This window comes from Phyllosticta capitalensis, assembly GCF_038381095.1.
Source record: "Phyllosticta capitalensis strain CBS 128856 chromosome Unknown BKA78scaffold_2, whole genome shotgun sequence".
NCBI classification, from domain to species: domain Eukaryota; kingdom Fungi; phylum Ascomycota; class Dothideomycetes; order Botryosphaeriales; family Phyllostictaceae; genus Phyllosticta; species Phyllosticta capitalensis.
The window spans coordinates 2,831,036-2,855,626 of NW_027117440.1; the positions used below are offsets into that span (position 1 = coordinate 2,831,036).

Below are 24,591 nucleotides of genomic sequence, written 5' to 3' on the forward strand. Positions count from 1 at the left end.
TGTAGTAGATTGAGATGTGGTTGTTGATGAAGATCTGGATAGAGAGAGCTGGGAGGCGATGCGGCATGGCGTTGCGGTGCGCTAGCGTCCCACTATATTGACTTTGGACGCTGAAATTGGCGAATGGGGAGTCGCCATTTGGGTCGCCTTGTAGGCAGGCAGTAAGTAACCAAGAAGGGAGCCTCACGCATCCCATCCCATCCCATGCCGCTCTCGTCCCTCGGCTATTTTTCTTCGAGTTTCACGCTGGCATGTGCGTACCTACATGTAGATACAGGCATCCACTGGGCCGTTTGGAGACTGCAACAAGCCGTCAAAGTCTGGCTACACGGTTCCAGTCGACCAAAAGGAGAGTTGAATGCATTGGCTTGGGCGAGGCAAAAGAAACCACGATCGACACAAACGAAGATCAAACCCCGCGACGATCCACAGTCACAGCCTCCTCTCCGTTTCCCCTCTCCAAAGCCCAACCGACCTCCGAAGTCGATTATTGTGCGGTGCTGCAAGCAGCTGCAGAGCACCGCAGCGCAGTCAAATGCGGCCTCCACAGTCGGCTGTTGCAGCCGGGCGCCCTTGGCCGAATCAGGATGGTGAACCTCGTAAATGCAGCGTTACGGGTAGCCGCGCGCCGCATGAAACCGCCCGTGATAGGCCTTCACCTCTGCTCAGATGAGACGTGTGACGTCCTTGCCCTCTCGACACCTCAAAAGATCCTGACCTCCTCCTAACCCAAGCATCACACACCAACCACCTTTCCACCTCCCAAAAATCCATGAAGCCGCCGCCGTACGCCCGCACACGGCACCCTCACCACGGCTCGGCGGCACCACCTCCCTGAAACCCTCAAAAATGTTCCTCCCATCCAAGCACTTGTTTCAGGCCCTTTTCATTTTTGTCGTGGTTGTTTTTCTCATCTTCTCGCGAGAGCTCACCTATCGAAGCCCCACCACTGATACCGGCGATGGATCCTCCCAGCAGAAAGGCAGCAGCTCGTCGTCGTCTGGGGTGCTCACATCGCCACATTGGACAGGCGGTCCCGCAAACGCGACCTTGGGTTTCGGAGCCATTTACGTCGTGTCAACCGACGACGACAAACGAACCTCCTCCCGTCGCCGCGAAAGGATGATTCAGGCTGCGAATGTATCGGAAATCGAATTGCAGATTCCACGCGGACCCAAGGCAACGAATGACGACATTGACCGCTTCAACGTTGCCATGGCCCACACCGGCCACCGCCTGGTCGGTAATGGGACAGCCCTTGCATGGCTGTCGCATATCCGGGCGCTTCAGAGGTTTGTCCAGTCGCATTTGAAAAAGAGGCATTTGCTGACATGAACTCAGCTTTCTTGCATCAGACGCCGAAACGGCCTTGATCCTCGAGGACGACGTCGATTGGGACATTCGCCTTCGGACAGTCCAGATCCCGCGACTCGCAGAAGCCGTTCGCACACTCAGCCCCCCTGAAAGCAGTAGCTACTACGGCGACCTCTCCGATTGGGACCTCCTTTGGATTGGCCATTGCGGCGACTGGTTCAACAAACTGGAGGATGGCGTCGGAACCAAGTACCAGACCCCAGCGACCCTGGAACGCACCACGCACGTAGTCTACCGAGACGAGACCGTGCCGGATCGCCCCGACTTGCATCCCTATACCAAAAATCTCCTGGACGCTATTGAGCTCCCAGAAAAGCGGCGAGCTGTCCACACATCGGCGCATCCGCTCTGCACATTTGGATATGCCGTCACGCGCGCATCGGCGTCCCACATCGTTTCTGACATTGCGCCCATTGCGCATCCGGAGAGCCAGGCGTACGACATGGCCTTGCTTCGCGGCTGTTCCAAGAGAGGTCTCAAGTGCTACAGCCTGAACCCGGAGCTATTCCATCACATGCCAGGCAAGAGTATTATCGCAGCAAAGGATCACCGGGACCCTAAGCGTCTCGCGCCCGTCGACGCCGAGGGAATGCCGCAGGCGCTGCGAAGGAACGAGACCAGCAACATTGGGTGTGGGTTTTGGAGCGGCGATTTTACATTTTCGAGTCCCGTCGAGCTGGAGGCGCTCCGGCAAGAGGTGGGCCGTAAGGGTAGATGCTTGAAGGCAGTCCACGGAGAAGAGGAGGCAGAGTTGGTGAAGGCTGCTGCGGTAAAGGCCGCGGAATCGGGGAACTCGACAACGGCGGCGACGAACTCGACGGCAGACGCGCTCCCGGTGGAGGCGGAGGCTGAGGCGTCCCCTGATTCTAATGGGAAAGACGCGAACTGATCAGCATGAAGGATTTTAACGGGCGTTGGTCGGTGGGTTGGCTGGTGTATGGTAGGCTTTCATGAGCGTGATTCCCTTGTATGGAATGGCAGGAGTTTGGGTGTTTGCAAAAGTACTTTGCAAACTAGAAGCATAGCACTTACTTTGGCATCAATTGAACGGACAGGAAACTGTTCCCTCAAGTCTGACCCCTGATGCGCACAATGATGGATGGTTGGTATAAGGCCTCAAAGATGGTCTCTCCATGGTTCCATACTACATTTTGGTGGAAACGAGTACAGATTTTGGCAACAAGCTTCACAGAATTAATGATTTAATGATCCTTTCGCAGGCAGAGGAAGAGAAGAGGTTGAAACAAACATCGAGACAGCCTCAGCCTCATGACGGGTTGGACCTTGCCTACTGCCGATTGGTCTGTCGCGATTTGCCGATGGTTCCGGGAGATCTGCCGCCGGCTACAACGCGCGTCGCGTCCACCAACAACAAACTTCAATCACAGCTCCAGTCTTTCATCATGTCCTGATTTTTCTTTGCATGATTCATTCAAGCTCAGGCTTTCAATCTAGAATCTTGCATTTTTGCGCAAGATTGCCTTCTCACTGTTGTCTCAATCTCACGTCGCATCTTCTCCACTCCCAATGCTTTGCGCGTCTCCCCAGAAAAATTTCCCCGCCGCTCTTGTGGTGTCCTTCTCTTACCACCGCCGCACAGCCGCAAGACCGCGATAGCTACAGAGTAAAATCTGCTTTCGCAACAACTGCTGACCCCACCTCTTCATGCCACCGCGCGCAAAACTCAATGTCAAGACGAAAGCAGCGCCAAGATTCGAGTTGAGCACAGGCGGTGCAGAAGCCACATCTTCACGCACGAGCACGTCAAAGGCAACATGTTCTCTCAAGGGAGTCGAACTGAAGACGCTCCTCGCCCTCATCGGCAGCCCCACGACGGGCACCAAACCGACCCTAGTCTCGCGCTTCCGCCATGACGTTGCAGCGCCCAAAATGGCGCCCTCCGCTGCCATGACCTCCCGCGGCGCTGGTGCAGGTCCACTAAGACAGCGCATCCTCAGTGTCGACATGGGCATCCGCAATCTTGCGTTTTGCGTCGCCGACGTTGAGATTGGCGACGGCCGCGGAGAACAAAGTAAAAGCAAGAGCAAGAGCAAGGACACAGCGCCCAAGTCAGGACCTCCCGTCAGCCTCTCCGTCGTGGCATGGGAGCGGATCGGTGTGCAGGAGCTGACGACAGCTGAAGAAGACAATGGCAAGCAAGCAGCAGAGGGCAAAGGGGAAGAAGAAACGTCGCCAATGGAAGAGAAAGAATCCTTCCTCCCCGCCGCGCTATCACGCATCGCGTACTCGCTGCTGACAAGGAAACTACTCCCGCATGCCCCGAGCACGCTGCTGATTGAGCAGCAGCGTTACCGCAGCCAAGGCTCGTCGGCGGTGCAGGAGTGGACGTACCGCGTCAACATGCTCGAGGGCATGCTGTGGGCGGTGCTGGAGACGCTGAGGGCGGAGGAGATCAAGACAGCAAAAATAATGACGCATGACAAGCCTTTTTCGTCCTCTGCTGCTACGTCTACTGCTGCTTCTTCCGCCACGTCTCCCTCCCTGGTGGTCCCCCTCCCCTCCCCCCACGCCGTCTCCCCCCAACGCGTCGCCAACTTCTGGATGAGCTCCACACCCCTCGGCCGCGCCCTCATGGCCGCCAAACAGCCGCGGCGCAGCCGCAGCGGCAAGCAGAGCACCCGCGTCACCATCGACAAGCGCGACAAAATCTCGTTCCTGAGCGCGTGGCTGGCGCGCAGCAGCGGCTCCGACGCCGTCGCCATCCCGTCCATCGTCGACGCCGTCTTTGGCGAAGAAGAGGGAATCGCAGGCAACGACGTCGACGTGGCGTTTGCGACGCCGGAGGCGGCGGCGACGCGAGATGCGTTTTTGGACAAGATGGTGGGCAAGGCGAGGGGAAGGAAGAAGAAGACGGCGGCTGCAAATGCCACCGGGCACGGAGATGGGGAGGCAGCTGTCGGGGTTGAGGCTGTGCAGCAGCAGCAGAGCACCCGTCATCTCGGTACGACACCGAGCGCACCTAAAGCCGCCGAGAAAGAGGAGGGGGAGAGGGATGAGGCTGTGCAGCAGCAGGGACAACACGAGGACAGCAGCGGAGCGGGAACCGCACCATCATCACGGCGAGGACGCAAGACAGCTCGAACGACGACGCTGCAGGGGCAGGAGATGGACCAGGGGCAAGCACGCGAGGAGAAGCACGAGCTCGCGCACGAGCGCCAGGCAGACGAGTCGACGACCACATCGACTTCCTCGACGGCAACAGCGGCCAGCATAACGCAAGAACGCGAAATCGGCAAGCTGGACGACCTGGCCGACTGCCTCTTGCAGGCCGCGGCGTGGGCGCGGTGGGAAGGCAACAGACGCGCTGTTCAGACTCTGGCGAGCGACGACGAGGCGCTGAAGCGGTTTGCGGCTGCGTTTGCAAAGGATGGGGCTACGGGGTAAGAAGGCCTGGCTACATGTAGTGGGAGATGGGATGGGGGGGGGGGGATGATGAGGTGGAGTTGACGTGACTTGGAGTAGTTGGGCTTGGCTACTTGCGCTTGTTGGCCCGCGGATGGGATAGGTATGCATCTTCGCCACGGGGGGTTTTGAGTTTGGTTTGGGGGGAATATTGATGAGCGTGGGCTGCTGTGGAGTGATGAGTCAACGACCTGCTGGAGCCATGACTGATGATGAGGAAGCCAAGCCAACAAGCCCATCATCACACCCCGAAAAACAACCATCACGCGCAGCAGCAGCACATCTCCTTCGGAATCCGACAAGATCAGAGGGGGGACAACATGGTACGACACGGCAGGCCCCATGTCCGAGATAAGATGGCCGCCGCCCGTCGGTAGGTCCTCCGCCCTCGCTCGGGGGCGGACCGAAACCGAAAAACTCCAGTAGTCTCCAACAAAAGGATCTCAGAGGTTTCGTTATTACGCACGCGGCACAGGGTGGTGGTGGTTCGGGCGGGCAGACCTGGAGGGGCCCGAAGGGGGTGGACGGGATTGACATGGAGCTCGAGCTTCTGAAGCACAAACACCACACGGGACCAGACCAGAGCATGCTCGTGGCTGATGCTGGCCTCGCAGGCTTTGGGCCTTGGCCGCCCATATGATGGAAGCGAAATGTGTGTGCAATATAAGATTTGGCTGAAATTAGAGGTTTGGTGATGGTGAACACAGATGGTGCAAAAGCTTCCGCCTGAGCCGTCTCTCTCCTGTGTCCTTTGAATGTGTCCTTTGAATGTTTCCCTTTTGCGCCCCCAACGCCGTCGCCTATGCAAGACCATGGCTTCGTAAAGTAAGTATGCGTCGCTGATGACAATGCCCCTCTGCCCCAGCCCAAACATACAATGTTCCAACAAGAGAGGGAAAATATAAACAAGACAGATGGCCGATAACGAAAAAGAAGACGAAAAATTGAAAGGCCCTTTTATGCAAAGGCAATGCCGAGGATCAGCGCCACGACGGCCGCGAACAGGGGCCGTGCAGACATGTCGACGACGGCGGCCGAGTCGCTGTCCTTGCCGCAGCAGCCTCCGTGATACGTGACATTATTTGCTTTGGCGGCGACGGCGAAGACGCTTCCGTTGAAGTTGCCGATGTTGTAGTAATCGACGTTCAGGCGGTTAGGAGGGCGGCCCCACATCTCTGCGACGTGATCAGCGCTGTTTCTCGAGTTTCACGTCTCAGCTGCCCTGCGGAGCAACTCTCGTTTGGGCGTGTTTTGGGCTTGCCAATCTTGTCTGCGCCGCAACACTTGCCAAGATTTTGGGTACATGGGATCTAGAACACTTACCAGCGCATTGATTGACTGAGCGGCCAAGGGCGCCGTATTCCGTCGTATTCGAGTTGGTGACGTTGAGCTCGACCGTGTTTGGAACCAGCAGACTCGTGCCAAGGAGCGAGATCTCGGCGTTGAGGTTGTGGTTGATCATGGACATGCGGTCCAGAGTCTGCTCGGTGTTGAGATTCGGAGGACGTTGAACGGTGCACGGGAAGCTTTGGTTCGTCGGGTCAAAGGGCGTCTCCCACATGTGGCTGAACTCGTCCATAACGTAGGGAACCGCTGTCTGGTTGGCCTCGTAGTCCAGGAAAACAAGCACCCGCTTGCCGGTGAGAATTAGTTCCGACAGGGTAGGCCAGTCCTCGTAGCCCATGGGAATCTGTGGCGGCTCGTAAAAGTATGACTTCAGACCCGAGTTTTCGAGCACGCCGGTGTAGTTGCCGACCTTGACGTAGTCGGCATTTTCGAGCAGAAGCGTCACCACATCGTACGGGTGAGCTGAGACCCATGAAGCAACGTCGGCAAGATAGTCATCCAGAGTTCCGGCATTCAGAATGTCGCAAGAGGTGTGGCAGAGCTGGAAAACGTCCTTGGTGGAGTTGTAGTGCGTCTGGACCTGGACTGTGGCGTTCGTTAGCGGCGCGGGCACAACCTAAAATTTAGACTTTTTTTCACGGCTTACGCATGCGGATGCCGTCGTTCAGCTGGGTCGTAACGTCATACTGCTGGTTCGCAGCAGCGCTCCCGGACCGAGTAAACGGCGAGTTGTGCGCGCAGACTTCGGTGATGTTGGAGTACTTGCGGTCGCAGAGCTCGGTGTAACCATTGCAGGGCTGCGTGTTGGACGGCCTGGCGGAAGAGCTCGTCGCGCTGGCGACAACATGGGTGGTGTTGGCATTCGGCGTCAGAGGGCCTCCGGTGTACGTCGAGGTATGGCCATTGCCAGTGAGGAGGGTAACGGTATGTTCGGTCGTCCTGGTTACTGTCTTGTCGTCGGAACTCGTCTTGCTGACTTCATCTTCGCCGGTAGCGCTAGCTCCAGTGGTTGCAGCAGCACCTCCGCCAGAGGTCGACACGCGGACGGTTTTCGAGTACGAAATGTAGCTGCCGGTGGGAGTACTTTGCGCGGTCCGCTCGGTTCCGGTCAAGACGATAATGTCGGATGACGATGAGGACGAGTCGTCATTGTTGTCCTTTTCGCTGTCTTTGGCGGCAATGGCAGTGGCAGCCAGAGCCCCGAAGAGGAGGGTTGAAAGCCGCATGCTCTGTTGTGAGGAGAGCCAGACCAAGAGGAACAGAAAGTGAAGAAGATGTTTGGGAAGGGAATAAATGGGGGCTCTCGGACAAGAGTCAGGGTTCTCGACGCATAGGGAAGACGGTGGCTCGGTGGGAGAGTGGACGGGGGGTCAATGGAAACAAATAGAGGCTTGGATCATGACGTCCAGGCCCCTGTGCGGATTCTCATGGGGCTTGGCCGGGGCTGCGAGGCTAGAGACGGCGAGAACTGAAGGAGCGGGCCATGGGCGCCTGCTGAAAAAGTGGCTGGCCTGGCGCTGCTGGCGATAAGTCGGATTGCCGCCTCTTGCATCAAGGCCAGGGCTCTTGCACGCTGGGCTGGGCTGTGGCTCAAGACTTGGTTGCACTCGAACAAAACGTCGGCCCTTCCCTCCGCCCCAAAACACACCCCCGGTCCCGCTCTCTCTCTCACCTTTTCCTCTCGCTGCTGCTGCTGCTGCTGCTGCTTCTTCCTTGCAGTGCAGCTCAGGATCGGTTCCATCATCATGTCTTCCTCTCCGCCCGCATACTCTCAGCACCCGCCTACTACTACAGACGCTGCCGCTCAGCCTCACCGCCATCCTTCAAATGGCAGCGCACGCAGCGCCGCTGCTGGTACCTGGACCCCGGACCCCAATGGACTCAAACGCTCGGGAACAACCTTATCCAAGAAGCAAGTCAAACGCGCCACTCGAACCCGCAAAGTCTTTGGTCTCTTGACCTCCTTTTTCTTCCTGTTGTCCTTCATCTTCCTCGTGCTGGTCGAGGTCGGAAACACCTATGATAAGCCAGTTCTACGCGACACCTTTTTCATCAAGCTCGACCTCAGCCACATTGTGCCAACCTCAATTCCCAACGCAGTCTTGTTGAATAGTATTGCAGAGACGCTTGGTCTGCACGACTTTTACCAAGTTGGACTCTGGGGCTTTTGCGAAGGCTACGACAATGATGGCATCACCCACTGCTCCAAGCCAAAGTCTCTCTATTGGTTCAACCCTGTCGAGATTTTGCTCAATGAATTGCTCTCCGGCGCGACAAGTACGTCCACCTGTCACTCTTAGCGTCAAACAAAGTTTCTAACAACGTTTTAGTTGCCATTCCTGCCGAAGCACTGCAGTATCTCGACATTGTCAAGATCGTCTCCCACTGGATGTTCGGTCTCTTCCTGACCGGAGCGGTCCTGTCGGTCATCATGATCTTCATCGCACCTCTCTCGGTCTTTACGAGGTGGGCGTCGCTACCAATTGCCATCCTCTCCTTTTTGACGTCGCTCTTCATTACCGTGGCAACCATCCTGGCCACGGCCATGTTCATCATTTTCAAAATCGCCCTCACCAAGGTCGACTCGCTCAACATTGGCGGCCTGATTGGCAAGCAGATGTTTGTCTTCATGTGGATTGCTGCCGTGTGCAGTATACTGGCATGGCTCATCCAGGCCGGTCTCTGCTGCTTCTGTGCCAGCCGCAGGGACGTCAGATTGGGCAAGAAGACGGGCAGCAAAAAGGCCTACTCCATGTCTCCGGAGCCCGATGAGGAAAAGGCGGCCGCCAGCGGCAGACGCTTCCCCTTTGGCAAGAAAAACTAGAGGACGACTAACGAGGCACGAATTTCGTTTTGAAGCGACTGCATTAGAGGGCACAAGAGCAGGGATTTGATTTGGCATTTAGCATCTGGGCCGGCGATTCGCCTAGCATCGAGCAGGGCGTTGAGGGAGCAGATTGGTCGTCATAATTCCTAGGTACAGCAGCATTTCTGTTTATAGAAAAAGTGGTCCATTTGGACAAGGCCAGCGAAGGCCGTATAATAGTCACAAGTCGAAGCTTTCTTTTGTTCGCACTACAAGGCTGCGCATCATTCATGCACATTCCTCATGCAATGTAAATCCTTGGGCCATGATCGGCGCGCCGGCATCGTTCGAGTGCGCCGCCACGCCTCGTAATAGAGCTCTGAGCGCCATCGCAACCCTTAATCTGCGCTTGAGCACACTCGAGACGTCGCTTGGAGCCCCCTACTCTCCCATGACTTAACCAAGGAAGGTAGTTTTGGCCCGGCCCAGTCGAGCATCTCCCCATCACGTGCTCACGCGCTGCGCAAAAAGGAGCTACTCCCAATACGGCTAGCTTCTCGAGCTACCCAACCCCAGACCCCACCGACGCAGTTGCTAGCACACGTCAACTCGACCTCACCCCGTCAACCTCTCTCCACTCTTCAGCTCAACGTCAGCTTGCATCGTGCACCGCCTCATCCACAAACTCCATTCCACGAATCTCCACCTGTCGCCGTCATGGGTGTCGAGGACCCGTCCAATCCCACGCCTGATGCAAGTGGAGCTGCGGTGCCGCCACCGCTAGCGCCTCGCCCGCGAAGGAAACGCAAGCAGCCCGCCTCGTACGCCGAGGAAGACGACGCTCCCACTGCCGCGACTCCCGGCAAGAGAGCTCGCAAGACCAAGGCGCCCGCCAAAAAGGAAGTCGTCGTTCTTGATGACGACACCCAGAAGGAGGCCAAGCCCAAGTCCAAAGGCAAGGGAAAAGCCAAAGCGGAAGCTCCCGAGGAGAAGCGTCTCAGGCGGTATGCATTCAAGACATTCGCCACGCCACTTTTTATCTGATTCGAAATGCTGACAGATACCAGATGGCGTGCTCAGCCACCTCAGGCATTTCAGGATATCGAATATCGAGCACTGAACCAGAGGTGAGTTTTGGACCCCGTGATGTCATGGTGTCTCAGACTGACCGAACAACAAGAATGTTTGTCCTTGACCGCTCCCGCGCCGGCACCGAAGACTGCCCCGAGGAGAATGTCGACATCGCTGGTTCGACCGGCAATGTCTACACGGTCAACATTTCCAAGGTGCCTAGGTGCACCTGTCCCTACAATCAAAAGGGAAACCAGTGCAAGCACATTGCTTACGTATGTGCTCTCAGCCCTGACTAGCTGCATACCGCTAACCCGGCCCCAGGTCCTGAACCGCACTCTCAAGGCACCAAGACACCTGCAGTACCAGCTTGCATTCGTGTCGTCGGAGCTGCGCGAGATCTTCGCCAAGGCCCCGGCCATCCCCTCAGAAGCTGCCAGCACTGAAGACAAGGATGGCAGACGCAAGCCACTCGAGGATGACTGCCCCATCTGCTGCTGCGAATTCGAGCCTACCAAGGAGGAGATTGTCTACTGCAAGGCGGCGTGTGGAAACAACATTCACAAAGAATGCTTCAACCAGTGGGCTGCCACCAAGCATGGGGAGGTGACTTGTCCATTCTGCCGCAGCCCATGGCAGCAAGACTTGGACGAGAGCTTGGCCAGAAAGCATGCCAAGTCAGGCAAGGTCAACGCCGAAGGCTACGTCAATGTCGCAGATCAGTTGGGCATTTCTCGTGAGAGAGGTCTGTCTATCCAGATAAGTCCCAAAATAATAGATGGCCTGCTAACGTTTTTTGCTAGACTACTCTACCTACCATGATTTTTGGGTCCGCGGACAAGCTCGTGCCGGCCTCATTCCTGGTCATTGGCGCGACTTTGGTCGCGAGTATGACTGAAGTGCCTTTGACGACTAACTCCTCACCGCTGTTTCGACCGCCAAATTTGCGGCTACTCAGTCTACCTTGCGTCTTTCCCTCGGACTCTAAGCGCGTCTACTTCTGATTATTGAAGGATATGCGCACCAGAATGCTTTACCGAGAGCCAAAGGTTTATACCATGCGTCCAGCACACGGCATGAATCATGGTACAGATTCCCACGAGGACCCGGGACCTGCGGCTCAACGAAAAGTGGTTTCGTATCTTTCCAAGGCCACAAGGCAAGTAGTCTGCTTGATATGCGATGACTTCTACCACTACCATGCGTTACTTCGACACAAGATCACTTTCATGACAGGACAACTCTGATTTTACCATCAACGACACACAATGATGACGGATGGCGAGATGGCTTCTTGAAAATTCGGAGGATAATTTCGGAGTCGGGGAAATGGACGCTCCTGGGGGATATCGTACGCAAGTACGCAGATATCTAAAGCAGATGTTATGAATGCTCGTCACCATTATCGACTGATGCTGATGGTGGTGGTGATATGATGACTTCAAGTTGCCTTCACAAGATGGGTGGAACTGAGCGAACCAATCCTCTGTGCTCAAGAGATAGACGAGAAGATCGAGTGAGGCGTAAGATCAAAAACGTCTCGCGCCCAGGAGACCAATTGAACAGACAGAAAGAATCCTTATCTTGTGCATTTCAGATCTCGTCAACAGCAAAGAGACATGGCTGTCCAAGTACGCAGCTCGCATTGACTCCAACGTCTCCAACGTCAAGTCATGATGTTGAGTGTGCATTTCCACTGTCCATCTTTGTATGCATACGTACATCCATCAACCCCTCTTCGTCTCTGCTCGCCCAAACCCACCCATATTTTCCAATCTTCCCCATCCGACTTGGGATCTTCATCAATGCACAATTGATCCTCAACTGGTTGTTCGGCCAAGTCGTTTTGTGCTCGTCCAGAGGATCCACGCTTGCGCTTGACAACAGTCGCCCCCCCCCCCCCCCCCCCCCCCCATTTGTCTGCTGCCTCTGCCGCCTCCGGTTTGCCCCAGTACCCTCCCTATCCGTCCGTCCGTGCCGTCTGCCCTCCTCCCGTCTTTTGCCAGTCGCTGTCGTGATTATGCACACGTCGTCGTCGTCGAATGAAGCACACCCAACACAGGACGAGGCAACGAGGACTGGGGTTCTGTCGAGCAGTATTATTGGCATTGAACAAAAGCTCCCGGCGGCCGAGACCAACACGCGTTAAGATGGCACTTTGGGGAAAGTGGGATGGAAAGCGAAAAGAAAACGTCTCGAGGCCAAAAGACTCTGAATGTAGGACCAATCTCTCATCCCATGCCGAAGAAATTAGTTACGCATGCGATGTAAACGTCAAACACATCGCATTTTGTAAATCATTCAGTCAACCACGCACGGTCTAGGCGCAGCGAGCATCTGAGCCATCGTGTGCCGGGAAACAATGGTAAGCTTTAGATGGCTTGATGTTGAGCAAGTGCAGTGGATTTAGCTGGCGGTTGGATGCGAAGCGAGCGATGGCCGACCCATTTGAGGTGTGTGTGTGTGTGTGTGTGTTGGGGGGGGGTTGAGGCTTTGAGAGGAAGATACACACCCAGGCAAGGAGGGGTGGAAGGGTGGAAGGGATCCCCTGGGCAATGAATATCTTCGGAGTCCGATGATATTCGAAAGACGTAGGGGAGAGGTTATGACTGAAGACATCACCTAGGCAGAAGAGTGTAGACACAATCACAAGCAATGAAAGGGAAGCAGTCACAAGCAGTGAATCAAGGCATTGGTCACCAGCTTCACATCACGATTGCGCAAGCAACTCAGCAGATGAAAAAAAGTCATACAATCCACCAAACATTATCTCGCCATGCGTTGCGTGCAGTACGCAAACACGTGGGGTAGCGCTCGCTCTGCCAGCCCCAAATTCTCATCATCCAGCAGCAGCAGCAGCAGCAGCCTCTTGGCTGTCCCATTCATTCCATCATCAGAAAAACACAGCAACAACGCCGACAAGACTCCAGACTTCCTGTTCCCCACCAACCCAGCCAGCAAGAACTCCCCGTGATGCATGCCGTAACCGTGCCGTTTTGCCCGTTGTTCCGTCCATGCTTTGTGTGTGTATCTCGCAACTGCTTCCCTTCATCTCCCTCTCGACGCTCAACGCTCGCCCGCTCGCTCTCTCTCTCTTCACCCCGCTGACAGACTAGCTAAAGTATTGCGGAAAGAGGTATCTTGTATCGTACAATGCAGCAAAAAAGGAAAAAAAAGAAAGACGAGACGAGATTAAACATAATAAAACACCTGCGTCCCGTCGTTGGGAGGGCCCATTTTGTGAACCAAAAGGAGAAGATCGAAACAAGGCGATAAAAACCCGTACAGCTAATCCTCATGTTGAAATAGTAGGGCGTCGAATGAAGAAAGAACGGCTGGAGATTATCCGTAGAACGAAAGGCCGTGACCGAGGAAGCGAAGGCGAAAAGATAATAAAAGCTCGTGTGAATATGTATCGCTGTGCTTGCGCTCTCGGCCGGGAGCGAAGCGTGGAGCATTAGAAGTTAAGGGAAAAAAGCGAAAAACTCCAGAGTGCGCCGTTTCCGATGGTCGTCCGATTCGTGAAGAGGAAGAAGCAACTCCCTGTGATGCAGCCTTGCGATGCGATTTGATGCGATGCGTATGATGGTGAACACCTCCAGGTCTAAACACGACGCCGTTTCTCTGAGCCTTTTGTTTACAGGGTCGACCGCTGCGAGGCCCCGCTCACGGACTCAGAGCGCCACTCCTTGGTGGCAAAGGAAAACGCGTTCAAAAAGTCAAACTTTTCTCTGGTGCTGCCAGAGCCCGCGCTCGTCGCTGGGCTAAACTTGGAGTCTCCGTTGTCGACATTCGGGCTGTGCTTTGACGCTCCGGCCGTTGCTTGCTGAGCCTCGCGAGGCTCGAGCATCAGGGAACGCCGGTAGTAGTTTTGCACGTTGCTCTGATCTGACGAGCGCACGCGCTCGATTTGTGACTGAATCCAATCTTGCATCTCGAGTACCGGCGCAAGCGCATACGGTACTTGGAAGCGCTGCAGCTGGCTGATGATCTTGGCTGTGCGCATGTGCTTGTCAAAGTTGATGACGGAGATGCCAGAGTCGGATCCGCCCTCGCCAGGAAGCTGTCGAGTGCCGTGGTTTCCCACGTCGACAAAGGTAAGGTCGGTCAAGTAGATTCCAACAAAAGGAATGCAAGGGGCGACGTGATTCTCGAGCCTCTTGCGTAGGACCGCGTAATTGCGGCCAACGTTGACAATTTCGCGCAGCTCCTCGAGACGCGTGTGCGTCTTTGTCGACACCATTTCCCAGGTGCGCTTCAGACGCATGACCATGGAGGAGTTGAGCGAGCAGATGATGGCCATCAAAGAGTCGTAGTTGTTGAGCTCCAAGCACTTGCCGGCAATCTTGACCCACTGCTTGATGACTGCCGCGCGCTTCTTAGGCTCCTCCATCTGCAAAATGTTGTCGGCGACGAGGTTGGCCAGGTCGGTCGAGAGCTTGGACATTGCTCTGACGTTGATAGCTCGGCCATCCTTCTTGGTCCACTCCGAGGCGAGGAGTTCGTGCGGCTGGATAGCGCAAAACAGCTTCGACTCAATGAGGGTGAATTGCCGGGCGAGCTCCAGAGGATCAAAGTCGAGGATTCCAGGCGACGCAGTACCATTGCGGGCGGCCTTGAGAGCGTTGAGCTGGCTCTTGCTGACGACCGGGTTTGGAATGTTGGGATCCGCAGCGGAGTACACGGTCACAGACGTGTTGGTCTTGCCTTGAGAAGACACCAAACGCGAAGCCGACGCGCCAAGGCGAACTCCGCTGACCCGCTGAACCAGGTCTGCGAGCCTCTTGCCAGACGAGGGCATGGCTTTCCTGAGCTTGCCAGTCGCGAATCCGAGGACGAGACCAAGAGCTTCCTGGTCAGTCTCGGGTTGCCAATGGCTTTCGAGCCAGCCTTTGAAGATGTTGTACACGCGGAGTCGGACTGGAACAGCGAGCTCTTTGCTCTCACCAACGTAGGTGAAGCGGTCTATTAAGTGCTGCGCAAGCTCCACCGGAGTGGTAAACAGACGGAAAGTCAAATAAAAGACGGTGACAAACATGGAATCGGGCGTTGACTCATGGTTGGTGAGCTGTTCGACTAGCGCCGGCAACGAACCACCAGCAATTTGGCCATCTTTCCAGATTAGCTCGTGAACGTACGTCTTCACGAGCATCTCCTCTTCGACACCGCTACATTCCTCACCGCTCAGTTGCAGCTCGGAAACGCTGGGGATGCTAATGTTCAATCCCCGCTCGGGCCTCGGGCTGGACGGGCCGTCATCCGGGGTCGTGGCTCTTGTCGATGTGTGGGAAATGATGCTGGCTCCATCGCCGTGGACGCTGTTGGGGTATGTGCTGGTCGAGTCTGTAGCGTGGACGCTATCAGTGGGTCCTCGGTTGCCAAGTCGACTGTGCGCACTGTGGAGGCTTGGTGACTTGTCTGCCGACGAGATTTGGTGGTGTGAGAAGTTGGGAATTGGGAGTTTCGGCAGGGAATCCTTGGACGACCGCGCCGAGGGAACTCTTGAACTCTGAGGGGCGGCATCCGCATACTCGGCCAAGGAGCGGGATTCCTGGGGAGCGGGAGGCGGCGGGAGGGGCTTGGTCTCTTGTGACTTTCGGATCGCTTCCTGAGACTTTCGGATTGCCTGGGCAGGCGTGTCGGGCAGAGGCTTCGAGCTGCTCTGGGACTGCGTCGATTCTCCAGAGGCGACGCGTTGGAGGCCCAGTCTGTCGAAGATGGCGTCGCTGATCCTCACCTCGTTTTCCTCAAATTCAAAGTCGCCTATCCGCTCAATGACGACCTTTGCTTTGGCGACGCAGTCGCCCGCAGCCTTGACGCAGCCGGTAGCGGCGCTGACCATTTCTTTTTCGCCGCCAGGTACGTATTCTCCTGCGTTGACGAGCGCCTCGGTCTGAGCAAACGTGTCCTTGGTTGTCTGCACGAGCTCCGAGAGCTTTTCGTGCATCGTGTTCCTTGCTTCAGCAAGAGGTTCCGATCGCCGATAGTCGCGTTCCCACACTCCGTCCACAATGGCAAGGAGCTGGCGACAGGCGAGAGCAGCTTGCTGGGTCGTGGAGAGGAGTTCCGACGAAGAACGAGACTGCAAGTGTAACCCAATGAAGGAGCCGATTGACCCTAAGAATAAATCCTGTGCGGCGGAAAGGCGCTCCGACGCAAGGTTGCGTTTTCGCTGGCCGCTCACCTGACTGGTATACGAAGCTCTATGAGAGACGGAGATGCGCTTCGGGTGCATTGACTTTGGAGAGATGCATGATGGCGACTGTAATGACTCGCGATAAGGAACGTAGGTGACGGTGCGAGGCGTGCTGTTATTCCAGTCGACCTCGTCGTGCCTAGGGAGGGTGGCCGAGGGGGGCGGCGAAGGTGGTGACACGACAGGAGCGTTTGAAAGGGTTTCGGTCGCACCAACATCGGCTGATTGCGACTCGACGCTGGTTTGGACAGCCTCGTGCGGCGGGGTCATTGGCCTCGAGGCACCTCCGACAGCTTGCTCGGATTCGGAATCTTGAGACCATACGTCGAGAAAGCGAACAGCTCGAGTGACGACCTTGAATGCTTTGAAGACCAGTTCGTCAAGGAGCTGGTAGACCTCATCGGAGCCAAGGTCGCCTTGCAGCACGCTCTGCTGCAGTTGCTTGGCTGTTTTGACCAGTGATGAAAGGTCTCCCAGCAAGCTCTTGCGCAATCTCCTGATACTCGAGTACGTCGTGACCAGTTGCGACTCTCTTGTCAGGCAGTTGCATTTTTCCTGAAATGGTTAGCTTGGTCGTATCAATGGGGGATCAATTCGTTACCAATAGCATGCGGACGCCAGCAATCATTGACCTGACATAGTCTTGCTTTGAAAAGGCCGCCACGTTGCCGGTTTCCCCGCTACTAACGAGGTCCCAGAGGTGAGTCAGGGCGAAGAGGAGGCTGGCAATGAAGGGATGGTTGTATTTTTCGCAGTAGTTGGTAGGGAGCCACCCTCGTTCTCCCGAGTTGAGCAGTGTCCCGTCTGCCCAACCGTTGGGATGTATCGAGTGGACGAGAATGACGTCTCCTTGATTTATTGCAACGGTTACCGAGCTTTGCTCACCTGCAGAAGACATGGTGGTCGAGGGGTGAAAATGATAAAAAGCGCGCAGGTAGTTTGGGAAAGATTCGGGCTCAGGAGCTTCATCCTGAGAGTCGCGTGGAGACTGAGGCGGTGACAATTGAGTGCGGGTCCTGGACGAGGATACAGTGTGGCGGCTCTTTGGCGAGGACGGGGCGCTACCGGTGCGCGAAGCGGCGCTCCATGCGTTCGATGGCTTCTTCCTGATGGTGAGCGGCGCCACCAAGGCGCTTGTCCGGTCCATTCCTCCTTTTACGGCAAATTCAGTCATTTGCAAATCACCAATCTCTTGCCGGCACTTGGCCGCGGAGTCGTTGAATGGCTTCTCCTAGAGGGTTGGGGAAGTGGTCGAGGGTCTGGATCGGTCCTAAAAGAGAGGAGCGGTGCGAAAGTTTGATTCAAGCGTGGCGAATGCAGGGTGTAATTGCAGGCGGCATCGAATTGTGGCGGCGGCGGCGGGGTTGGAGGTGTAGAGTGACGATGGAGTCGACGGGTCGGAACGGCGGGTGAGCAGGGTCGGGAGCGAGTCTTGTTGTTGTGGTCGTGGTCGTTGTTGTTGTTGTTGTTGTGCAGGAGGGCTCGGTTGGCAGTTGGTGAGGAATGCAACTACCCAACAGGGAAATAGAGAAAGAAGAATGCAGCGCGGCAGGCCAGACAACCGGAGGTCGCGGGCGATGACGGAACAGACAGAGAGAGACTGGGATGGTGATGTTGGACGTGTCTCGGATGTCGAGGTTGTTTGAAAGTGGGAGCGAGTGTAGCAGTGGGAGGGAGCGGAGGGTATATGGTTTGCTGGGGAGCAAATGGGTGGAGCAATGGCGCACAGAGGGCGTCGGTGGAGGACTTGTGGAGTGTCGAGATGGAGCCGCGTATTTGGGACCGATAGTTTTGTGACGCGCTGGAATGCTCGTCCGACGCAGCGGCGGCGGGGTGTCCAGACACGACGGGTTTCTGCGTGAGGAGGGAGGGAGGGAAGGACAAAGTGTGATGCAAGGAAGAGGGAAGAAAGGGAAGGCAAGTAGCCATATGCGAGCGTGCGTGCGAGCGAGAGGGGGGCATCAAAAGTCGACGTCCCTCTCGCTACCACGATACCACTTTTGACCAGGGGGGCGCCTTACGAGGACCCTGCCGGAGGAGCTGTCTATTATTCCTTCTACTACTACTACTACTACTACGGGATCGGGATGACTGCAGCCTCCCGTCTCTACTGACGAGCTGAGAGACGGAGAGAGTGAGTGGCCGTATTCCCCCCACGGACTGGAGGGAGCTGAGGGAGAATTCATCCATGCGGCACTGCATCATACCATCAACGGTTGCTGCATGCGCGACGGGCGTGGCTTGCATCTGGCGCCAGGCACAAACAGTCGGCCGCATCGGCGGTCTCTTCCGCCCATGTCGATCCACGACTGGGGGTCCGCCGTGAACTACCAGACGGACTACTACAACTTCATAGTCAGAAACGGACTGCCCGAACACGAGGGCGGCACACGATTATCGAGTCACGCTGTCTGGCCTCTTAATCAAAACCAAAACCTCATCGGACCGCGGCGCAGGGTCGCCAGAAAGTCTCTCCGTCTCTCCGCCCCCGCGACGATCCGACCACGTTTGCTGCCGGCTCCAATATTCGCGCGCCGCTGAATCCAGCAACCATCAACATCCCGCAGTCATGGTTCTCCATTGAACCACGGTCCACGGCCCCCAAGAACCACTGAGCTAGGAAAGGGTCCACTGTGCTTGTGCTCGTTGCTAGTCGCCGCCAAGCCATCGCGTGCGCGTGAAACATACATGCTCATGCACACTCCAGCGCTCTCCCCATGCCTTGGGCATCTGTGCATCGCCAAAAAAGACGTCTGCTCTTTGTGTTGATGCGTTGCTTTCATGCCACAAAGCTTGTGCTCCAAGTCTAAAGGGACGACGGCTGCTGTTTGATGCCTTTTCTATACAATCGTACACGACCGTTTGCGCAATGCCGCGTAGCAAAAGTCGCAGCAGCCATGATGCCAGTAGCAAAGGCACTCAACGGCGTACACAGTGGGCCACCAATAGCGGCGGGCCGTGGAAATTGCGACGACCAGGCAGTTCCTCAGGCATGTTGAAATGTGGGCAGCGCAATTGGCCTGTCGTTTGTAGGGCTACCCCAGCCGACGCGCCCGAGGCCCGGTTTGCTCCCACTACGGTAACTGCAGTCGCAATAACAAGGAATGAAAAGGTTGACAACGGTCGACTGTGGGATGGGAAGTGCCTGTTGTTGATCGGCGCCCAGCCTGCATATCCATGTCGCCCCACTGCCTCAGCGCTTCGACAACAACACGACCTTTGTCGTGACCTTCACCTCGCCCTCGCCCTCGCCCTCTCCCAATTCTCGGCACCGACGCCATGTGGATGTGCCATGTCTCAACACCATGATGGCAGAGCATTGAGCTTGTACTGTGCCTAGCGCTGCCCAGAGTCACCGACCCTCGACGTCACTTGAAGTCTTCGTTGGCGCATACAGTGACAGCGACAGCGCCTCATGTCCGCGCCGCCGCCTTCGCTACCGACTTCTGTCGTCGGCTGCGTCTCCGTCGTCCGAATCACGCGTCCGTCGGCCATTATCTCCACAGCAGAGAGCGACGCGCGCCTACAAACCCTCCGATATCGACGCGTGGGTCCGGACAAGAGTCAGTCGCTCCCTCGCCCCCGGTCGACTGCACGTGCACCTGTGATGATGGACTTGATATCACACGTCCCTTTTCCTAATTAGGAAGCTCTCTCGCTCTTCGTGGCCAATGCCGCCACGTGCCGCTGCCATTGGTCACCCAGACGGTCCGGGGATTTGACCATGTCCCAACCTCATCTCTACAACCAACCTCCAACCTCGTTCTTCACGTCATTCGGACCTCGCTTCACACTGCATCAATTGGCCTCGAAAATTCCATCGACTCATACCAAGGTACTCATGCCATCATGTCCTCCACCACCAATGCAAGCTCGGGCATGCGCGCAACCAAGCGCAACCTGAACCAACCCACGACATGCCTCACCAACCTCCCGCCCAAAACCCTAAACCGCCGTACCACGACCGCCCGCCTGCGTAGATCAAACCATGCCCCGCGGCCGCTACTCTCTAGCTCGCCCAGCTTCTGCCTTAGCCGCGCATAAACCGTTGCTGCTAAGCAACCCCTTGCTTCCAGCCCACACTCGAATCTCCTCTGCCAAAACGTCATGGCAGTCCCATGGTAAGCAAGGACCCTTATCACAATCCAGCCTTCGAAGAAGACGACAGTCTGTGGTCACACACGGCGCCACAACGCCGACAGCGCCGCAGATTCTTGTCAGAGGGCATTGCACGACACGAGTCCTACCTCTCTACTGCCAGCATGCCTTGCCTCAATTCATGCTGCGATACGCAACAATGAAAATTTTTTCCCTTTCCACCTTCATCCTCCCTGCTCTCATGCCCTCGGTTTCCAAAGTACCGAGCGAGCAATCCCTCCCCCCTTTTCCCCTTCCTGCCCGCCGGCCGCTTCATCCCCGGAAGCGCGTCCCTCTTTCCCATCGTCCATCCCTTCTCCACTACCACCGGCTAGCTAGTCAGGTGAAACACCACGTGCGATCTAGGCGATCAGAATCATCACCCTCCCCCGTAGCTCGCCCGTCCTTGTCTGGACAATGCGAAACGCTGCCCTCCCAAGAAGTTCCTCACGTTCGCAGCACCATCCATGGAACTACCCGCCCCAACCCTAGCTAACGCCCTGCCCCAAGACGAGAGCCCGAGCTAAGCCTCGGCGACTCGGCTCGCCAACGCTTGGTGCGTACCGGAGTTGCGTAGCTGTTGTCGCGACGGACCTAGATGCGCTGCTTTTGACACTCTGGCATGACGGGCTCGACTCTTACTGCCGCGCGACTGGCCTTGAGCCTGATGATGGCATGGCTTGGAGCCGTGCCTGGCGCGCATCCAAAGCACGGCACAGGGCCGTTGAAGGAGAGCCTCTCTGCCCAGGGGTAGGTAGCCAGCCGCGCCCTGTCTTCGGTCTCCACTCCGCTTGCTCGCCCTCCGCAGGGCGCGAGCAACGTGAGCGTTGACATTGCTGAGCACTCCTAGCGCAGCACCCAGTTGCCGCGTCGGGCGGTCGGCGGGCGGTCCTTCGTGTTGGCTGATGAAGTGCCGTTGATCGCGTAGACGAGCCTGTTGATGAGCACTTCTGGCGCTGCCAATCGCAAAGTTCGCTGCCCCACGATGCCAGGGCATCCATAGTGTCGAACACGTGCTCCATCGATGGAGGAGGGATGATGCTTTTGACGCTCGCCTCGAGCGCGCGTGCGGACGGCGCAGGTCGATATGCGACTGGGAGTACACCTGAAGCAGTTGCAATGTGTGCTTGTGTTTTTCTCAACAAACGCAGAGTCCCTTGAGCCTTGTTCAGATCCTTGACTCTCTACTCCCTCTCCTTGTCCCTCAGTCTTTCCTTGCCTGCCTTTGATAGACGGCATGATATCTAACCTTCATTTCAACCATTCTGTTCCACTTTTCCTCTTATTCTTACTTTTTCCTTCACCATTTTCTGCCTCGCGGCCACAAAACGGTAGATCAAATTCCAAGTACCATAGAATAGTCTTTTCATTGTAATTCCAGATGGACCATCCTCGTACGCCAACTGCCGAGCCAACCGACTATTCTCCTTCACGCTCTCCCTGCAACCTCAAACATGACCGATCTGGAAATTCCTTGACCCTGTCCCACCCGATCCGGCTGTTTCGTCTTCGGACCATCTTTCTGTCCGCCTCGCCTAACCATGGCCCATGACCCAACATCCAACCTCCGTTGTTCACATCGCGCTGTAAAACGGAGCGCCGTGTCTACGGTTCTTGGGATGGAACAGGGTCAAGAAGGGAAGGAGAAGTGATCAAGGTCACATCGGCCCAGTCAACATGTCGTCGTCCGAATGCTGCCGTGCGGGACTTTTTTGAGCGCCGACTCCTCAGGCTCGGGATGACCAGTTCCCAACTGGAGTGAAGATGGCCGGCCGATCGTCCGGTCAGCTGCGATGCGGTGCTGTCTTGATCCGAATGCATACTCGGTTCTACACACAGCTATGTGCCGACTCATCTCCTGCCCACGCAGTATGGCAACTGTCTTTCATCCAGTCAGTCCTTTGCAACCCCCCCCCTCGGACAGTGTATTGGCCTGAGGCAGTCACGGCAGGCCTCAGGCTCACTTCACCCACCTTCCACGGCCGCTCTCAGCTCTTCTCGACTGGATGAATCACCACTGATCCATCCATCCACCCTCATCCCCATCAACTACCACTCTTTCCAGCCCCCTCTTGCCCAACAGCCAATGGGTGCGCAAGCAAAAACCCCCCAGACACACAGGTCAGCAGGGAGGGAGCGCATCCCAGCACTCTCACAAAGCATGTTTGGCAGATCTCGGAATGGTTCGATATGGCCTAACGAGATCTGAGACTGCCTGAGGCAGCATCGGCGCCGGTAGCGTCGCGTAGTGCGTGGCAAGAGGCTACCTTGCACGAGGAATGGAGGCCAAGGGCAACGCAGCAGCATACGCAACGGGTGGTGAGGCAGGCGAGGCGGGTACGTGAGGTGGTATACGCTACGTCCGCTGGGTATTGACAGGGAGAGGGAGTGCACTATATTGTAGGTAGGTACGAAGTCGTGCCTCAGGCACGAAAGCTGCTTGCTTGCTTGCTTGTGCGCTGGCCTGGCCTGGCCTGGCTGAACAAACACTTCTATTATGCCTCCTACCTTGTGCATACACCCCAAGATGCTTGGCTGCCAGCTTGCTCGCTCGCTCGCCACCACAATCCATCCATCCGGCTCAGCCAATGCTCGCCGTCTGTTGCTGCCTCCTCATAGCATTTCCCTATACCAGACACATCTCCGCTTCATTGCTTCTGAGGCGTCTTTTCTTTCCAGCATCCATACCATCCGGATGCTCGATCGGTCGAGGTGTGATTTTTTTTTTTTTTTTTTTCAACCTCGGCTGCTTGCTCGCAAGCAAGTATCCGTCTGCAGGCAGAAGACGGGGGGAAAGGTCGGGTGGCGGCAGGTCGAGATGGAGTATCGCAAGTAAGTCGCTTGGGGCTGGAAGAGGGAAGGCGGGGGGATTGAGATGGGAGAGTAGGAGCTGTTTTCTCTGTGGGATTGTTGTTGCAGCATCCGCCCATTTTTTGAGTTGGTTTCCTGGATGTTCCCAAAATTCACCCCGAGACTTTTCCAACTGACGCACGTCTCATCCTCTCTCTCTCTCTCTCTCCCCTTCCACCCCCTCAAACCTCATCCCATACCCTCTCTCCATCCATCTCACCTCATCGCCACCCGCCCCGCCTCCCTGTTCCTGTCCTCCCTACCCTTCTCCGCTCAAACACAAAACACATCTTGCCCACCCATCCAGTCAGCCCTCGGCCGCCTCACGCCCTGCGCCAGGAGAAGAAGAGGGGGCAAGGCAAAGTGGGGGATCGCGGGAAGGATCACTAGGGCGGTCGTGTCGTTCACCAGCGCCGCCACTGCCGCCACTCTACTATCCGTCCGTCCTACGCGCCTTGCTTCCTTGGGGGCGCACCGCGGCCGGCGGCTCGCGCGCGCTCCCTGTTGGATTAAATGGTTGAATGGGGGTGGACGGAGTGAAAGATCGCTGTGCAGCGCTGCGCTGGGTCTAGCTTGTCTAAGTGCATCCCGGGCCTGGCTGCCTACATACCGCGGGGCTGTCTGCTGTGGGGTGGGGTGGAGTTCTTTCGTCTCTTGTGGTGGCAGTGGCAGTGGTGGTGGCGGCGGCAACGTAGGTAGGTACGACGCGGTGGACGACGCGTCACCGAGCAATTGATAGCGCGCGCGCGCAATGGACACGGCAGGCACAGATCGAAAGCGGAAAAGCGTCCTGGCCTACTTGACTAAGACGGAAGAAGAAGAAGGGTCGGGTCGGGTCGGGGCGGTGAGCGTCGAGCTCCTTGGAGGAAGAAGCGAGCGAGCGAGCGCCGGATGGATGAGGATGGAGCGCTCGGGCGCGGCAGCACGTGGAAGACGGATTGACTTCCATTGACAGCTCGAGTTACGAGGTACGATGTCGACGGCCGGCCTGCGCTCGGCTCCAGACCATTGGACTGGTTTGGTTGGTGGGTGGTGCTCCGCCTCAGTGGTGATGGTCGTTCGGCTCCAGGTGCGCTGCAAGTGCCGAGCGTCATGTTTGGGTGCTACTGTGTTGCGGTTTGTCGCGTGGGGTCCGGCATGGTGTACAAAAGAGGAAGTGGATGCAAATCGCGCTGCTTGGTATGATCTCCTTTGGGCGTGGCCAAGTCTACCGTGCTCTTGAATAGTTGGCATCCCATGTGAAGGAGCAGCACCTCAGCTCAGCGCAAACCGCAACCTCCAATTCACCGCGTCCAAAGCTTTCAGCGACCCGATGCCAAGGAGACCGATTCATGTAAGCACCCATCAGCCGCCTCGAGCTGTCAAGCCGTCCGCCCATTCTGTGCAG

The 24,591-nt window shown here is 56.6% G+C and overlaps 8 protein-coding genes across 8 annotated transcripts; 4 read left to right on the plus strand and 4 right to left on the minus strand.

The window, feature by feature from the left end:
- Positions 1 to 849: 849 nt before the first annotated feature.
- BKA78DRAFT_292927 (uncharacterized protein) lies at positions 850 to 2,263 on the plus strand (the record flags this gene model as incomplete). The annotated part of the gene is made up of 2 exons (XM_066886125.1): positions 850 to 1,292; positions 1,342 to 2,263. 2 exons carry the CDS (start codon positions 850 to 852, stop codon positions 2,261 to 2,263), a joined length of 1,365 nt encoding a protein of 454 aa, XP_066748257.1.
- A 520-nt stretch (positions 2,264 to 2,783) lies between these two features.
- Positions 2,784 to 4,812, plus strand: BKA78DRAFT_306942 (mitochondrial resolvase Ydc2). The gene has a single exon (XM_066887820.1). The coding sequence runs from the start codon at positions 3,040 to 3,042 to the stop codon at positions 4,777 to 4,779; it is 1,740 nt and encodes a 579-aa protein (XP_066748258.1). The 5' UTR covers positions 2,784 to 3,039; the 3' UTR covers positions 4,780 to 4,812.
- A 3-nt stretch (positions 4,813 to 4,815) lies between these two features.
- Positions 4,816 to 5,445, minus strand: BKA78DRAFT_306943 (uncharacterized protein). The gene has a single exon (XM_066887821.1). The coding sequence runs from the start codon at positions 5,431 to 5,433 to the stop codon at positions 4,981 to 4,983; it is 453 nt and encodes a 150-aa protein (XP_066748259.1). The 5' UTR covers positions 5,434 to 5,445; the 3' UTR covers positions 4,816 to 4,980.
- Positions 5,446 to 5,840: 395 nt separating this feature from the next.
- On the minus strand, positions 5,841 to 7,629 carry BKA78DRAFT_85525 (PLC-like phosphodiesterase). The gene is made up of 2 exons (XM_066893864.1): positions 6,791 to 7,629; positions 5,841 to 6,729 (listed from the first exon to the last, which is right to left on the minus strand). The coding sequence occupies exons 1-2, from the start codon at positions 7,368 to 7,370 to the stop codon at positions 6,011 to 6,013; spliced, it is 1,299 nt and encodes a 432-aa protein (XP_066748260.1). The 5' UTR covers positions 7,371 to 7,629; the 3' UTR covers positions 5,841 to 6,010.
- Positions 7,630 to 7,889: 260 nt separating this feature from the next.
- On the plus strand, positions 7,890 to 8,968 carry BKA78DRAFT_246736 (SUR7/PalI family-domain-containing protein; the record flags this gene model as incomplete). The annotated part of the gene is made up of 2 exons (XM_066884236.1): positions 7,890 to 8,421; positions 8,475 to 8,968. The coding sequence occupies 2 exons, from the start codon at positions 7,890 to 7,892 to the stop codon at positions 8,966 to 8,968; spliced, it is 1,026 nt and encodes a 341-aa protein (XP_066748261.1).
- Positions 8,969 to 9,537: 569 nt separating this feature from the next.
- On the plus strand, positions 9,538 to 10,940 carry BKA78DRAFT_85589 (uncharacterized protein). Its single transcript, XM_066893865.1, has 4 exons — positions 9,538 to 9,954; positions 10,018 to 10,077; positions 10,131 to 10,296; positions 10,346 to 10,940. The coding sequence occupies exons 1-4, from the start codon at positions 9,668 to 9,670 to the stop codon at positions 10,841 to 10,843; spliced, it is 1,011 nt and encodes a 336-aa protein (XP_066748262.1). The 5' UTR covers positions 9,538 to 9,667; the 3' UTR covers positions 10,844 to 10,940.
- Positions 10,941 to 13,658: 2,718 nt separating this feature from the next.
- Positions 13,659 to 17,364, minus strand: BKA78DRAFT_246508 (ras guanine nucleotide exchange factor domain-containing protein; the record flags this gene model as incomplete). The annotated part of the gene is made up of 2 exons (XM_066884225.1): positions 13,659 to 16,772; positions 16,819 to 17,364. The coding sequence occupies 2 exons, from the start codon at positions 17,362 to 17,364 to the stop codon at positions 13,659 to 13,661; spliced, it is 3,660 nt and encodes a 1,219-aa protein (XP_066748263.1).
- A 3,223-nt stretch (positions 17,365 to 20,587) lies between these two features.
- BKA78DRAFT_306952 (uncharacterized protein) lies at positions 20,588 to 21,288 on the minus strand. The gene has a single exon (XM_066887822.1). It carries the CDS (start codon positions 21,186 to 21,188, stop codon positions 20,949 to 20,951), a length of 240 nt encoding a protein of 79 aa, XP_066748264.1. The 5' UTR covers positions 21,189 to 21,288; the 3' UTR covers positions 20,588 to 20,948.
- Positions 21,289 to 24,591: the final 3,303 nt, after the last annotated feature.